The sequence below is a fragment of the Macrobrachium nipponense genome, chromosome 14 (assembly GCF_015104395.2).
Source record: "Macrobrachium nipponense isolate FS-2020 chromosome 14, ASM1510439v2, whole genome shotgun sequence".
Classification (NCBI taxonomy): Eukaryota; Metazoa; Arthropoda; class Malacostraca; order Decapoda; family Palaemonidae; genus Macrobrachium; species Macrobrachium nipponense.
The window spans coordinates 34657977-34673381 of NC_087207.1; the positions used below are offsets into that span (position 1 = coordinate 34657977).

Here is a 15405-nt window from a genome sequence, read left to right on the forward strand (position 1 = left end):
TAATTTCTCCTCCAATATTGCCTGACGTCGACAGCAGGTGTCATACCAAAATAAATGTGGAGCCCCAAAAAATGCGCCATGTCAATGAGGTTGCAACCCCGCCAGTAATACGACAAGGTCGTCCTCAGCTCATACCGGCAGTACCGAGCGTAGTCCACCGTCTAGTGTACCAGGTATTCCAGCAATTCCCGCATCAGAAAAGGCTGGATGAACCCCAAAACAGTCAGGGGTACTGGTACGGTCATCCCAGGGGTTTGCCATGAAGGGGTGCATGTTAGGAGGGGTGGGGTCCTCCGTCCACCCCTCATCACTCTCCGACGACCGACCTCACCTTGGCTGGCGGCGTACGTCCACCTTCTACGTGCCCGACCCGCGCCCGCCGGGTGCGGGCACGAATCACACTACCCACCCCCGGTTGGCCCATCACCCTCCTTAGGCCTCACTTTCTGTAAACTCCTCGCAGCTAAAAAACTTGAGCCCGTATCCCCACCCTCCCCACCCTCCCCCTCCTCTAGATTCCCCCTCGTAAGCACTGAACCACTGAATTCGAGCTCACTTTCGGGATGTGAGCCTCGAACGGACATTGGGGGCAAATATTCATCCTCACTTTCATCGGGACTGATGTCCTCATCACTCGATGACCATCCGCCATCAAAATGAGGACTTGCGACATGTTCCCGATCAAGCTCCGAAAGATACTCGTCTATGTCCCTTGGTTGGAGGCCTCCCAAATGCCTACGAATGCCCCTAAGGACGCCCACATGCTTCCTAGGGGTAACCAAAGGCATACGATGTGTTCCTGAAACACTTTCAGCCACACGTGGCCGCACAGAACGGCCTTGAGGCGCCGGGTCATGCTGGGTGCTTGGCCCGTCGCCAGCATCCAGGTCCAAAACTCGCCTTACACGATCCCTTCCGACGGGTAAAACGCGCCTTTCACGGTTCACACGTCGTTGAGAACATATCTATGAATGTCCTGTAGCAATACAAATGCTCAAAGTCTCGCAAAACAAGTCCAGAAAAACACGCTTTTCACGAAAGATCGCTCTCGGATGGTGCGCTACTGATGCTGGCTGGAGCGAGAAGAAGGGATATCGCGCATGCACACCTGGGTCACGCTTCAAAACAAAACAAGGCCTTGATCCGTGAACTCCCAGCATCCCCCAAGGCGCGTGATTCAAAAGTTTTAGGCTGGTAGGCCTATAAGTATTTTTCCGCGAATTTAAAAAAAAAACTTTCGTATGTCGACGTAAAATACGTCCAGTCAGCACCCGACAGACAATTTATCTTGACGTAAAATACGTCCAGTCGGCGTTTAAGGGTTAAGTGTTACAGTTTTGTTAATGTGTTTCGTAAATTTTAGTTTTATAGTTTTCCTTAAATTATTTATGTTTTCGTAAAGTTAAGTGTACGTACGTTATCTGCCGTTTGTCCTCCTCTGCCGCCACTTTCGGAGATAGCCTCACTCGAAAGGTAAGCTTCCACATTTTACGTTACAGTAATAATATTTCTTGTACACTAATATACACTTTATTTACAGGTTTTGGATTCTTATTCTTAATTTAGGTATTGAATGGTCCAGATTGTTGTAGTATTTCATTGTTTATAGGTCAATTTAGCTTTATTATGAAATTTACTGGGGTGTTTTTGGAGGGCTTGGAACGCATTAGCCATTTTACACGTAAAATGTGTTCCAAGATATGAAAAACTCATGATATGAAGGCCGCCTCGGAACGGATTAATTTTGTATCTCGAGGTACACTGTATATATATATATATATATATATATTATATATATATATATATCTATATATATATATATATATATATATATATATATATATATATATATATATATATATATGTGTGTGTGTGTGTGTGTGTATAATATATATATATATATATATATATATATATATATATATATATGTATATATAATATATGTGTGTGTGTGTAGTGTGTGTGTATGTATATGATGGTGATGTGTGTATATATATTATATATATATATCTATATATTATATATATATACACAGTGTACCTCGACATATGAGAGGCTCAACTTAGTTACGAAAGCAAATACAAAGATTTTTTTGGCTCTACATACGAAAATAGTTCAGGATACGAAAAGTTGTCGCTGTAAAGTCCTGAGATTCGCCCGGACCACTGATAACAATTTTAAAACTCGTGCGCCACCAACTGAGTAGACTCTCCACCATCCTCCCGCTCTCCCATTGGTTCCTGATGCTAGTCATCGCCATAAGATCCTGCTCTCCTATTGGTAGGCTTCTCTCCCATCGTGCTCTACGTAGAAGGCGTTCTTCTTCAGCCATTGCTTCGCACCAGCGTTATCGTACGCACACAAAATTCGCTCGTTCACATATACGATTTCGTTTGTTATCGTAAATTCTTGTTAGTGATTTTGTTGTACTACTTTATCGTGTTGTGTGAGAACTTAATTAGTATACTACATAACTTCATTACGTACAATATAGTCAAGGGTCCCAAGAAAGTTGCTGAAGTTCACGGAAAGAAGAGCATGCTTTCTATGCAGACAAAAATGGAGATAATAAAAAAATATGAAGCTGGCATGTGGTTGAGTGTGATCGCTAAGGAATACGGCCGAAATCCGTCGACGATAGGCACCATCCTTAAGCAGAAGGAAGCCATCAAAGCAGCTACACCTTCCAAGGGCGTGACTATTTTGTCCAACAAGAGGAGCCACGTGTATGGTGAGATGGAGAGGCTGCTTCTTCTATGGATTGAGGACAAATAAATCGCTGGCGATACGATAACCGAGACGGCAATCTGCCAGAAGGCCAGCGCTATTTTTGGCGATTTGAATGCCCAGGCCGAAGACGACGGAGGTGAAGGGACATCGATGGCAACTCCAGACTTCAAGGCTTCTCGGGGGGTGGTTTGATAAATTCCGTAAACGGACTGGCATCCATTTGGTGGTGAAGAAATTGAAATTTTTAATAAACGTAAAGTATAGACAAGTAAAAAAAAATGTAAAAATAAAAAGACAAAAAATAAAAAATTTAATTTTAAGTTTTTTATGTAAAGTTAAGTGTTACGGTTTTGTTAACCCTTAAAAGCCGAAGCGGTAAAAAAAAAATGTCTCCCGTGTGCCGGAGACGTTTCAGAGTGAGCGCGGGAGCGGAAAAAATATTTTTTTCAAAAAATCATAGCGTGCTTAGTTTTGAAGATTAATAGTTCATTTTTGGCTCCTTTTTTTGTCATTGCCTGAAGTTTAGTATGCAACCATCAGAAATGAAAAAAAATTATCATTATCATATATAAATAATGCGATATATGATAGTGCAAAAACGAAATTTCATATATAATTGTATTCAAATCGCGCTGTGCGCAAAACAGTTGAAGGTAACAAGTTACTTTTTTTTTCGTTGTAATGTACACTAAATTGCGATTATTTTGGTATATAACAAATTGTAAAACGATAAAAGCAACACAGAGAAAATATTATCACAAAATAATGCATGAATTCGTAACGCGCAGCACGTAAACACATATTTTTTTCAAAATTCACCATAAATCTAAATATTGTCCTAGAGACTTCCAATTTCTTTCTTTAAAAACAAAATGAAGACAAATGATTGAATATTACTATACTGTAAGAATATTAGCTTACAAATGCAGTTTTCGACCATATCTGACGAGTTAAAGTTGACCGAATGTCGAATTTTTTTTTATATATATTTTTTTATATGCAATTATTTCGGAAATAAGAAAAGCTACAACTTTCAAATATTTTTCGTTTTATTCTACATGAAATTGCGCACATTTTCATATATAAAACTCTATGAAATGCCTAATATGAAACGGAGCAAATATTCCGAGATTGGGACTTACGCATTTCGGAGATTTGTGGCGGAGAATCCGCGCGCGGAGGGAAGGAAAGTTTTTTTTTTTAAATTCACCATAAATTTAAATATTGTGCTAGAGACTTCGAATTTGTTTCACGATGAAGATAAAAGGGATTTTGACGAAGGAAAAATCTATTTCTGGGTGATTGGCTCGTGTCGCCCTATGAAAGTATCCTTAATATCATTCTTTCTAGGTAAAATTAGCCTAAAATTACCAGAGAAAAACAAAATTAAGAAAATGTCAGTAAAACTGACTCGCTCACTCTTAAAAGAAGTGTCGGTATGATATAGGGGCGAGTGTGGAACACTACCACGAGACAAACACCAATTAGAACTTCCCTATCAGAATCCCCCCAAGAGAGAGCTGATACCAACGGGCGATGCAGCCTCTACTACTACTACTAGAGGACGCCACGGACAGCAGCGCCCCTAGCGGTCATCCTTAATTAAACATAAAATACATCTTGTCCTGCAAGGGGGGGAAAACAAACCAAATAAAAAAGGGTGGGTTTCATAGGGCGACACGAGCCAATCACCCTGGAGGAAAGATTTTTTCCTTCGTCAAAATCCTTTTCTGGGCTCAGCTCGTGTCGGTCCTGAAAGAGTACCAGAGAAACAGACAAGATGGAAAAGGAATAATGAAAAACGAGTTTAAAATGATGGATATATATAAGTAAATCAAATACAGCATACAAATTAAGCACTTAAAACTACTTATTACAATATAAATAACAGAATGTTAGTAAACTTAAAGTACTTAAATGGTAGATAATAAAAATTACAGATATGCATGTAAAATAAGGAAAATTTGGGATTTTACTTAATTAGAATATATAATTACAAATATATACATACATGTGTCCTACCCTAGCATAAAAATAAGGATAGGTACACTCAAATCCATCATTAATACAATTAATTCAAATATATACAAACACATTGTGACTGAAGCTCATCACAAACTCAATTGGTGAATATACAAACATATTGTGTCCTACCCTAGCATAAAAATAAGGGTAGGAACACTGAAGTACATATCAGTACAAGGGTGGTTGTCCCTAGCAAAAAAATAAGGGACAATCCACTATATGATACAACGGCCTAAGGCTATGAGTTGAGTAGCCTGACGATAGGTTGAGGCATGTTGGTTGAAGTAGGTAGAAAGGAGACCTGGATCAATACTACAACTACTAACAGTATCAGGGGAAACTTATGTTTCCCGCTGCTACTGCTGAAAACTTTAAAGATTCCAAGGACTTTAAATAATGCCGTTTAAAGACTGTCGGGGATTTTCCATCCAGTATACTTCTTAAGATCCTCAAAGTTCATATGTTGGAAAATAATTATTGAGGTGGCTACTCCCCTGATATCATGTGCTTTTGGGAATGACTCAGGGTTGGCTTGTTTAATGAAGTAAAGGATTTGCTGTCTAATGCCTTTAACTGATAAAGTACCACCTTTTTGTTCTCTCATAAAGAGAGCACCTGAGGATCTAGAAGAAGTACGAGAAAGAAAGGCTCTAAGAGTTGATACTGGGCAGAGAGAAGGATCCTGTGGAAGTGGGATAACCTTCCAAGGGGCCCACCTTGCAAGAGGATCTTCATTTTTGGCTAAAAAGCTACGATCCGGGGCAAGTAGAACTTCTCCTGATGGGAGGAACTCCACATGACCCGCATCCCTGGATAGAGCGACAGTTCTGAAATTCTAGCTCCTGAGGCTAGGCTTAGTAAGAATAATGTCTTCCTCAGGAGCATAATGAACGTACAAGATGAGTTGTCAGTATCTGAAGCTAGTTTGAGGACATCATTTAAGAAACCATGAAACTGTAGTAGGCCTCTGAGGAAGGTCTAAGTCTAGCACAGGCTTTAGGGATAGATGTGAAATAAGATTCAGTCAAATCTATCTGAAAACCTACTTGAAAGATTTTCTTCAAAGCCGATTTGTGAGTGGTAATCGTGCTAGCTGCTAAACCTTTTTCAAACAAGGATCTGAAAAAGGATATAGCCAAATTAACTGTCATGGTTGTGGTGTTCGATTCTCTCAGGAAAGATGCTAATTTTTTAACAGCTGAGTCATATTGTCTAATGGTTCGACTCTTCTACTTTATACTAGATTCTAGGAAGAGAATGTTCTGTGGATTCAATGTCAGCCATCTTTATTCGCCACGCAAAACTTCAATGAAAGTACCACTAAAGGTTAGGGTCCTGGAGGCAGTTCCTTGTAGGGCGAATGCGAACACAGTCCTCATTTGTACTGATTGTGACAGTTTGGGATTGGGGATCCGTTGAGGTCGGAGACCCAATTCCAAAAGAAGAGGATACCAGTTGCTCTTGGGGCCAATCCGGTGGCAATCAGAGCTACTATCCCTTTGAAGGACCTTAGTTTGTCCAGGACCTTCAAGAGCAGATTCACTGGAGGAAAAACATAATTCTCCTCCACTGATTCCAATCCAACGACAGGGCGTCCGTGGCATAAAGCCAGAGGGTCCAGGTTGGGGGCCACATAGCAAGGGAGCTTGTGGTTCGCTTGTGAGGCGAAGAGATCCACCTGGAGACCTGGGACTCTCTGGCTTACCCACTGGAATGACCCGACGTCCAGAGACCACTCTGATTCCAGAGGAACTGACCGGGACAGGGCGTCTGCTATCACATTTCTTACTCCTGCCAGGTGAGTGGCAGACAGATGCCATTTGTGTTTGTTTGCTAATGCAAAGATGGCTATCATGACATGGTTCACATGCTTGGATTTGGACCCTCCTCTGTTGATGCAGTGAACTACTACTGCACTGTCCAAAACTAGCCTTAGATGAGACTTCTTCGGGGGAAGCAGTCTCTCAGAGTAAGAAATACTGCCATTGCTTCCAACACGTTTATGTGGAGCTGGCGAAATTGAAAAAAACTGACCAAGTCCCCTGAACCTGTTTGAACTGAGAGTATCCCCCCACCCGGACAGGGAAGCATCCGTGTGAATGGTTAACACTGGGAGGGGATATTGAAGGGGTACCTTCTTGGCTAAGTTCTTTACTTTTGACCAAGGCCGTAGTTGGTTGCGGAGGATCTGAGGAATTACTGACAACTTGTCTCGATATTTGGAGTTTGCTCTTGACCGCCAAATTCGATTTATATCTTTCAGCCTTGCTTTCAGAAGGATATCTGTTACCGAAGCAAACTGAAGAGACCCTAGGATTCTCTCCTGGTTTCTTCTTGATGTCTGTTTGCATTGAGGAATTGCCTGACAGATTTTGCTATTTCCTTCCGTTTGGCCACTGGAATTGATAGATTGTGGGAAGACAAATCCCATTGGATTCCTAGCCACTGAAAATGAGATTCCGGGGTAAGTCTGGATTTCGTTTTGTTTATCTGGAACCCCAGATGTTCCAGAAAGTGAACTACCTTTTTGTAGCTTCGAGACATTCCTCGACTGTTGGTGCCCAGATCAACCAATCGTCGAGGTATGCCGCTACCATGATTCCCTGAGCTCTCAATTGTTGTACAACCACTTCTGCTATCTTTTGTGAATACCCTGGGGGCTACATTCAGACCGAAGGGCATCACTTTGAATGAGAATGTCTGATTTCCTAGCCTGAATCCTAGGAATGGGCGGAAGTGCCTGGCTATAGGGATATGATAGTATGCGTCTGTAAGATCGATGGGAGCATGTGACGGTTCCACGCGGAAGTAGGGTCCTTACTTGCGAGAGGGTAAGCATCTTGAACTTGTCGCAGCGAATGAAAGAGTTTAGCTTTGACAAGTCTAAGATTACCCTTCTTTTTGTTGAGCCTTTCTTGGCACGCTGAATAAGCGCCCTTGAAATTTTAGATGTTTTGAACTACTCGCAATAGCTCCTTTCTGAAGGAGTTCGTTCCGTCGAATCTATCAATTCCTTTGACGTGTACCTGATGAAATGATTTAGATTGGAGGGGGAGGTCCTTGATCCAACTCCAGCCTAATCCTTTGGACACTATGCTCTGTGCCCAATTGCTGAACCCCCACCTGTGGCGGAAGAGGAACAGCCTCCCTCCTACCTGGGGAGCCTCATTGCTGATGGGCGGTTGGCCACCACGCCCTCCTCTGAACTGCTTACTCCTTGTGCCCTTCCTGCGCCACGATGACGAAAGTAACCCCTCGCCCTACCCTCGGTTGAGAGTAGCCTTGAGCCTCATAAGCAGGGTTAAAGGCAGGCGAGATAGCGTAGGAAGTAGAAGGTTGCGATTGCTGGGGCACCAGGAGGAAAGGCTGGGTCTGTTTAGATGTGGCAGGTTGTCCCCTGTTGGGTAACTGGGACTGCCTGCACAAACTGCTGCTGATGCTGAAGTTTTTTATATGGCTGGAACCTCTTACCAGCCTTCTTTGGTTTCTTGCCAGCAGTGGGAACGGATTCCTGTTCCTCTTAGAGGAAATACCCCACCTAGCTCTAAGGCTCTGGTTGAGTCTAGCAGCTTCGTGGTGGACTTCGTTCACTGCGGACTCTGGGAAGAGATCCGCTCCCCACATGCTCGCAGCCAAGAGTCTATTAGGCTCGTGCCTGATAGTGCACTCTTGAAGGACATGCTTCCGGCAGTTCCTCCTGTGGCTTGGAAGAAGTCAAAAGCGTCTGGACAGAACCGTCTGAAACTGTGATTTCGCCAGAATCTTGAACAGCGGTTCGTTAGCTATGAAAGTGCAGCCATTTCCGTAACGATAAGAGAGTTAAGGGACCTGCCAAACCTAGTTCGCGCATCGAACTCTGCCTGGATTAGGGAATCCGGCAGCCTAGGTAATTTCTCACCGAACTGGTCCATGGCGCAGTCCGCTTGAGTTTACCCAGCGTGAATGTAGCTGGCAGGTTTTCCATAACTCTCCGAAGGCGGGGAAGAGTGGAGAAGTAGACTCCGACTCCCTCAACTGTGGAATGGGCTCATCCTTGAGGACTGCCTGAAGAGCCTTCTCCACCAATTTCGTGGCGAACGGAAGAGAGACCTCCTCTTCCGTCGCGAAAATAGTGAAGGGACTCTTGTAGGCCTGGAGTCTAGTGTTAGTACACTCCCAGTCCTCAAGGCAGTGAACCCATTCTCGTTGGGCGTGATCTCTACTGTAGAGAACTGACTCCTTCGAGATCTTGTCCTCTCTCGTAAGAGCTGTTGGCGTCAGCCTAGCATACCCGATGAAAGGCTGCGACAGACCCGGAGGATAGAACTCGAAGTCCTCAATCCTTCGAGTACCAAACTCCGATCGAAATCATCCCGTCCTTAAAAGGAGCGTAGGCCGCTACTCTCCATGGATTCTCCATAGAGAAAGCTGGCAAGGAGTCGTAAGGCGGAAGTTGAGAAGAATCCCCGTGCTAGATGCAGGGGAGACTGGGGGAGGAGCCTGAGATAGCCCAGCTACTCGATCCTCATTCTCTTCTCATCCTATTAGAGAGGTCCTGGATAGTCTGTCCAGTTTGAGACAGACTGTTCGATAATTGCGCGAACATCTGCTCAAAACGTGTTCCCCATGCCGAAATTTGGGAACCTACCATCACCCCTACCTGTTCCATCATTCCTGGTGAGACAGAAGAGGGAACGCAGGAGCTGGTGCTTGCCACCCCTGCCGGCATAGCCGGAGAGGGGGCAGCGGAGGCGGGTGGGGAGAAGGCAGCGACTCGGTGGTAGCGCGAGCCTTCTCCTTCGAAGCCTTGCTTCTGGAGCTCTTCGACTGGGAAGAGCTCGGCTTAGCCTTCACCGCATCGGCGTATGAAGTCGACGACTTCCTGGCCGAAGAAGACGAAGACGACTTCCTAGAAGTCGTCTTTAGACAAGGTCTTCGGTTCTCTCTTTCCCTTCTCCTTAGGAGGTACAGAGAGAGCGGGAGGGCGGCTAGGGATCTCGGATCCCGGAAAAGCCTTGGAAAGAGGCGGAAGAAGAAGGGACAGGAGAAGATCCAGGAGCGCCCAAGGAAAGACCTTGGGCGCCCGACAAACCTACCTCAACCAACAAATCCTCACTAACTACCGCCATCCGGCTCGGAGGGTTCAGGTCCAGGGCAGCGACGTCCGGAACTGACCCTGGGGGAGGCTACGACCCCAAACGATTGCTGGAGTTCTTGCTGGATGGAGGCTATCACTGGGGCGGCGGACAACAAAAAAAGGGGTCGACGTAGCCCGTCGACTTGCCCGCAGGGAAGATCTGGATGGCCAACTTCCTATCTAATATGTAGGGCTGGCCCTTGGTGCGGCTTTTTTGTTTTTCCCAAAGCCGCCCACCCACGCTTTCAGGGTGGCGAGGGCGACTTCCCTCACACCGCTAGCCTGAAAGAAAGGCGGGATTAGCTACCAATTGCGGACAGGGTTAACAAACTTACGAACTAGAATTTGTTAGTAAAATCTAAGTAACCTTATAATGGACATACCCCATCTCCCAGCTGAGCGACCAGGTCGTAGCATATAGCGCAGGCTTCGTGTGCCAGACGATCGCTCATTGTACGACGTGGCACACGGGGCGTGAGACCTGCACTCGTCATGGTCCACAGGGGTCATATAGCGTCGCATTACAAAGGCCGGGACCTGGCAGTTGGTAGCCAATGAAAAATAAGTGAAAAAGTACATGAGTACAGAGTTAAACACTACAGCCTAACATATGCTCCGCTGGTGCCGGAGCGATTTAAAGTTAGATAAAACCAGAGCCCCGCTAAAATACGTGTGGTAACCAGGTTGGAAGATAGGCTATGGCTCCGCCAATGGCGGAGACACAAGAATCAACCAACTAGGAGTGGTGGTAATGGAAACCACGACGGACAATGGCGGGGATGGTTGATAAAATGAATATAATAACACACAATTCATTGTAAAATATCTTATAATAGGGTATATATCCTTAAAATAACAAAATTAAAACAACATTAAAACAACTTCTCTCCACCCGTCTACTAGAAGAGTGCGTAGGTAAGGGTAAGCTCCCTTCCGGTAGCGGGGGAGAGATATAAGGATATAGTAGGCAAGCAATCGACCATCCATAGCGCCCACCCTGCCCGCTAGCGGAGCCAATATCCTATAACCAAAGGGGCCCCGGCTGCGACGGAAGGAACTCCTTTCGTATCGTAAGGGAGGTGGAACTGAGCAATGGGGAGGGGGGTGGGAGGGAGGTCCCGGCGAAACACGGCGGGAGCGAGGAAAGGGGGGTGGAGGGAATGGCCTTACTCCTCCCCGCCTCACCAATACCCCCAGTATGGAGAACCCGGGTACCTTCATAGTGGTCCCCGGCCCTCTATACCCCCATTGCTGGCGTCGGAAAAAAACCCCCCGGAGTCAACCTCCGGAGTGTGTGGGGGGGAAGGGGAGGGGGGGGGGGGGGAAGGGGGGGGGAGAAGGCGATGAGGGTTGTTATTACAACCAAGGGGTCCCCACAGCTCCCTCCCTAAAACATCAGAGAGGGAGGAAAGGGGTCAGGGTAAGGTTGGCTATAGGAACACTGTGACCAGCAAGTGGCCTAGGCCGCGAGCAACACAACCGTGGTAGGGCCCACGTGAACCAAGCTGTACCACATGTGGAACAAGCACCTAGGCTAGCCTAACACCCTAAATAAATAACATACATCGAAAAGGGGAAGAGACACTTTTTAGTAAAAGAGAAAGAAGCCAGGAGGGAGGCAGACTGTTCCGAGAAAACAGAAGCCTACTCGGAGCCAGCGATAGCCGATGTAGAGCAAGAGCCGGGATGCTGGGCCGAGAATAATAATAATAGCCCTAAATACCAAGCTAAGAGAATGGTAGGAGGGCTGAACTAGCTAAAACTCGATGTAAACAATGAATGTGAAAAAGTAAGCCCATAAGCATAAGAAGTCCCAGTATGGAGGACCGGGAATTCTTACGAGGCGGCATGGCCGCCACGAGACAACCGAGGAACCGTATATGACCTATAAAAAGGAAAATACTGGTACCCGGAAGACAAAAATACAGTAAAATGTTACTTATGAGTTACTTAACTTAGCCGTGGCGATTGCAGAGCGTTCCATGATACAGATGCGGATAATTCGCAAGAAAAGCACGAGCACAAGAAAATGGCGACTTGTCGCTGGCGCTAAAAATTAAGGATGACCGCTAGGGGCGCTGCTGTCCGTGGTCCGTCCTTAGTAGTAGTAGTAGAGGGCATGCATCGCCCCGTTGGTATTCAGCTCTCTCTTGGGGGGATTCTGATAGGGAAGTTCTAATTGGTGTTTGTCTCGTGGTAGTGTTCCACACTCGCCCTATATCATACCGACACTTCTTTTTATAGTGAGCGAGTCAGTTTTACTGACATTTTCTTAATTTTGTTTTTCTCTGGTAATTTTAGGCTAATTTTACCTAGAAAGAATGATATTAAGGATACTTTCATAGGCCGACACGAGCTGAGCCCAGAAATGACTGAATATTACTAGACTGTAAGAGTTTTATCTTACAATTGCGTTTTTCGACCATTTCGTAGAGTCAAATTTGAACGAACGTGGCTATATCGTGATTTATATGCAAATATTTCGAAAATGAGAAAAGCTACAACCTTCAACTGTTTATTGTTGTATTATACATGAAATTGCGCACATTTTCATATATAAAACGTTATGTAATGGCTAATTTAAAATGGTGCAAACATTACCACAATCGCACGTATGATTTTTTCGGAAGAGTTACCGCGCGGACGTAAAGAAAATGTTATTTTTTTCATAAATTCACCATAAATCGAAATATTGTGCTAGAGACTTCAAATTTGTTGCAAAATGAAGGTAAATGCTTGAATATTACTAGAATATAAGCGTTTTAGCTTACAATTGCGTTTTTCGACCATTTCGGTAGAGTCAAAATTGACCGAAGGTTGAAAATTTGTCACATCATTTTTTATATGAAAATATTTCAAAATTGATAAAAGCTACAACCATGGGTTGTTTTTAGTTGTATTGTGCATGAAATTGCGCACATTTTCATATATAAAACTTTATGTAACGGCTAATTTAAAATGGTGCAAACATTACCACAATCGCATGTATGATTATTTTCGGAAGAGTTACTGCGCGGACGTAAGGAAAAAGTTTTTTCATAAATTCACCATAAATCGAAATATTGTGCTAGAGACTTCCAATTAGTTGCAAAATTAAGTTAAATGATTGAATATTACTAAAATATAAGATTTTTAGCTTACAATTGCGTTTTTCGACCATTTCGGTAGAGTCAAAATTAACCGAAGGTTGAAATTTTGGCACTTATCGTTATCTATATGAAAATATCTCAAAACTGATAAAAGCTACAATCATGAGTATTTATTGGTGTATTCTACATAAAAATGCGCACATTTTCATATATAATACTCCATGTAACGGCTAATTTAAAATGGTAAAAAAATTATGTCAAAGTGACAAAATAATTTCCGAGATGTGTCACAGATACTTTTTAGTGCAGCAAGAAAGAAATTCGCGCTTGCGCGCCTGCGTAACGATTGTAAACAAAACAACACCTTGATCCGTGAACTCCCAGCATCCCCCAAGGCGCGTGATTCAAGAGTTTTCGGCTGGTAGGCCTAAAAGTATTTTTCCGCGAATTTTTAAAAAAACTTTTGTATGTCGACGTAAAATACGTCCAGTCGGCACCCGAGAGACAAAAAATGTCGACGTAAAATACGTCCAGTCGGCGTTTAAGGGTTAATGTGTTTCGTTAAGTTAAGTGTACGTACTACATAACAACTTTTTTGCTGTTTGTCCTCCTCCTCCTCTGTCGCCACTTACGGAGATAGCCTCACTCAAAAGGTAAGGTTCCACATTTTACTACATACGTACATATGTACGTACAGTATTTCTTGTATATGATGTACACTAATACACTTTATTTACAGTTACATATTAATAGTACGTATTAAGTTAGGTATTGAATGGTCCAAATTGTTGTATATCATTGTTTATTGGTCAATTTAGCTTTATTATAAAATTTACTGGGGTGTTTTTGTAGGGCTTGGAACGAATTAGGCAATTTAAATGTAAAATGCAGTTCAAGATACAAAAAGCTCAAGTTACGAAGGCTGCCTCGGTACGGATTAATTTTGTATATTGAGGTACCACTGTATATATACATGTTTAACCCCCAGCTATCACATCTAGTTGGTGCTACTATGGACGCGTTATAGCAGAACTAAAGAACTTATGGGAAAATTCTAATTGGTTCCCTGACCACAAATTTTCCTCCTAAGTCACCAATATTTCTCCTTTTATCTTCACCATTTTTACCTTTTGTAAACAACATTGCTTAAACATAATCAACAAATCAGTTGCTGTATTCAGTATAATTCAACAAATCAGTGCTGTAAAATAAAATCATACCAAGGCTATAAAATTAAAATTAGACATTTCATTTACCTTTTTGAGGATGATGAGGGGCTTAGGGGGGTTAGAGGGGGGTTCCAAGGCTGGGGTGGCTTGTTATTGACCACCCATCAACATTGTATCTTGTCGAGGAAGTCATCTATGGCTGCAGAAGTTTCAAAGCCCTCAAAATCATCAGCATCATCCCCAGAATCCTCATTTGATTGTCTTGGTTGAGGGTGGGCTGGCTGAGACTCGGTGCAATGGTGTAAGAAATCTGTGATCTGGCTGTTGCCATTATCTCACACATTTCTGCAGCATGGTTCCGTTGTGCCTGCCTATCCAAATATCTTGTTAGGAGCCGCTCAGTCTTCAGTAGCACCAAATTATGGCTACGCAAGGTATTGCTGGCTCCTTCAGTGGCTGACAGCGTCATATGACTCTTGATATGCTTACGCTTCTGGTAAATGCCTCTTACTGTGGACTCATTAATTTCAAACCTCTTCCTCATGCTCTGCTTGGTCTCGCCAGCATCAATCAACTTCACCACTTCCAGTTTCTGAGCATAGGTCAGGTTCTTGCACTTCTTCACACTACGGATATTCAAATCTGATATACACAGTGGACCCCTGTATTCACAGGGGATGCATACCAGACCCTTCAGCTAATACTTAGAAGACCTATAAAAATACTTAAAACTGCCTATTTTGTTAGTTCAGACTCAAGAAAACTACACTAAAAATGCTTATACCTTTCTGTTTAGTAGTTTTATCACAAAAAGTGCATTTACTCATGAAATTGATATGAAAATTTTACAGTAATTTGCTGATATTTCTTATAGGAAAATACCAAGAATACACGAATTCCCTGTGAATAATTGGTAGATATAGTCCTTAGAGAAATCCGCAAATGCCAAGAACATGAATGGGGGGGTCCACTTTATGTACTAGGTTTTCAATTTGATACTTTCTTATTTTATCTAACATAAATAAATTGTCAAAAGAAAATGAAACTTTTCATGTCATGGTTGAAATATTTTATGTAAATTATATAAGTATCATTTATAGTATACTGTATTTTTGTCTTTCAGATTCTTTGCAGAGCAGCATACTTCTGCAGCTCGACATGTATTAGCACGCTCACATCATCCGGTATATGGGTAAGTTGTTTATTTTTTATGATCTAGAATCTTGAGTTTTTAAATGAATCTTACCTCTCTATTATGATAACTATTTCTCGCAT

At 43.2% G+C, this 15405-nt stretch overlaps 1 protein-coding gene and 1 long non-coding RNA gene across 3 annotated transcripts in view; one reads left to right on the forward strand and one right to left on the reverse strand.

The window, feature by feature from the left end:
* LOC135226452 (ELMO domain-containing protein 2-like) overlaps window positions 1–15405 on the forward strand; it is a 130915-nt gene that overhangs the window by 107119 nt on the left and 8391 nt on the right. For both annotated transcript variants that reach the window (XM_064266046.1, XM_064266045.1), the window contains exon 6: window positions 15254–15322. In XM_064266046.1, the coding sequence (XP_064122116.1) occupies window positions 15254–15322 (69 nt within the window). The remainder of the gene's footprint in view (window positions 1–15253; window positions 15323–15405) is intronic.
* The window catches only part of LOC135226453 (uncharacterized), a 78880-nt gene that overhangs the window by 44240 nt on the left and 19235 nt on the right, over window positions 1–15405 (reverse strand). The window lies entirely within an intron of this gene.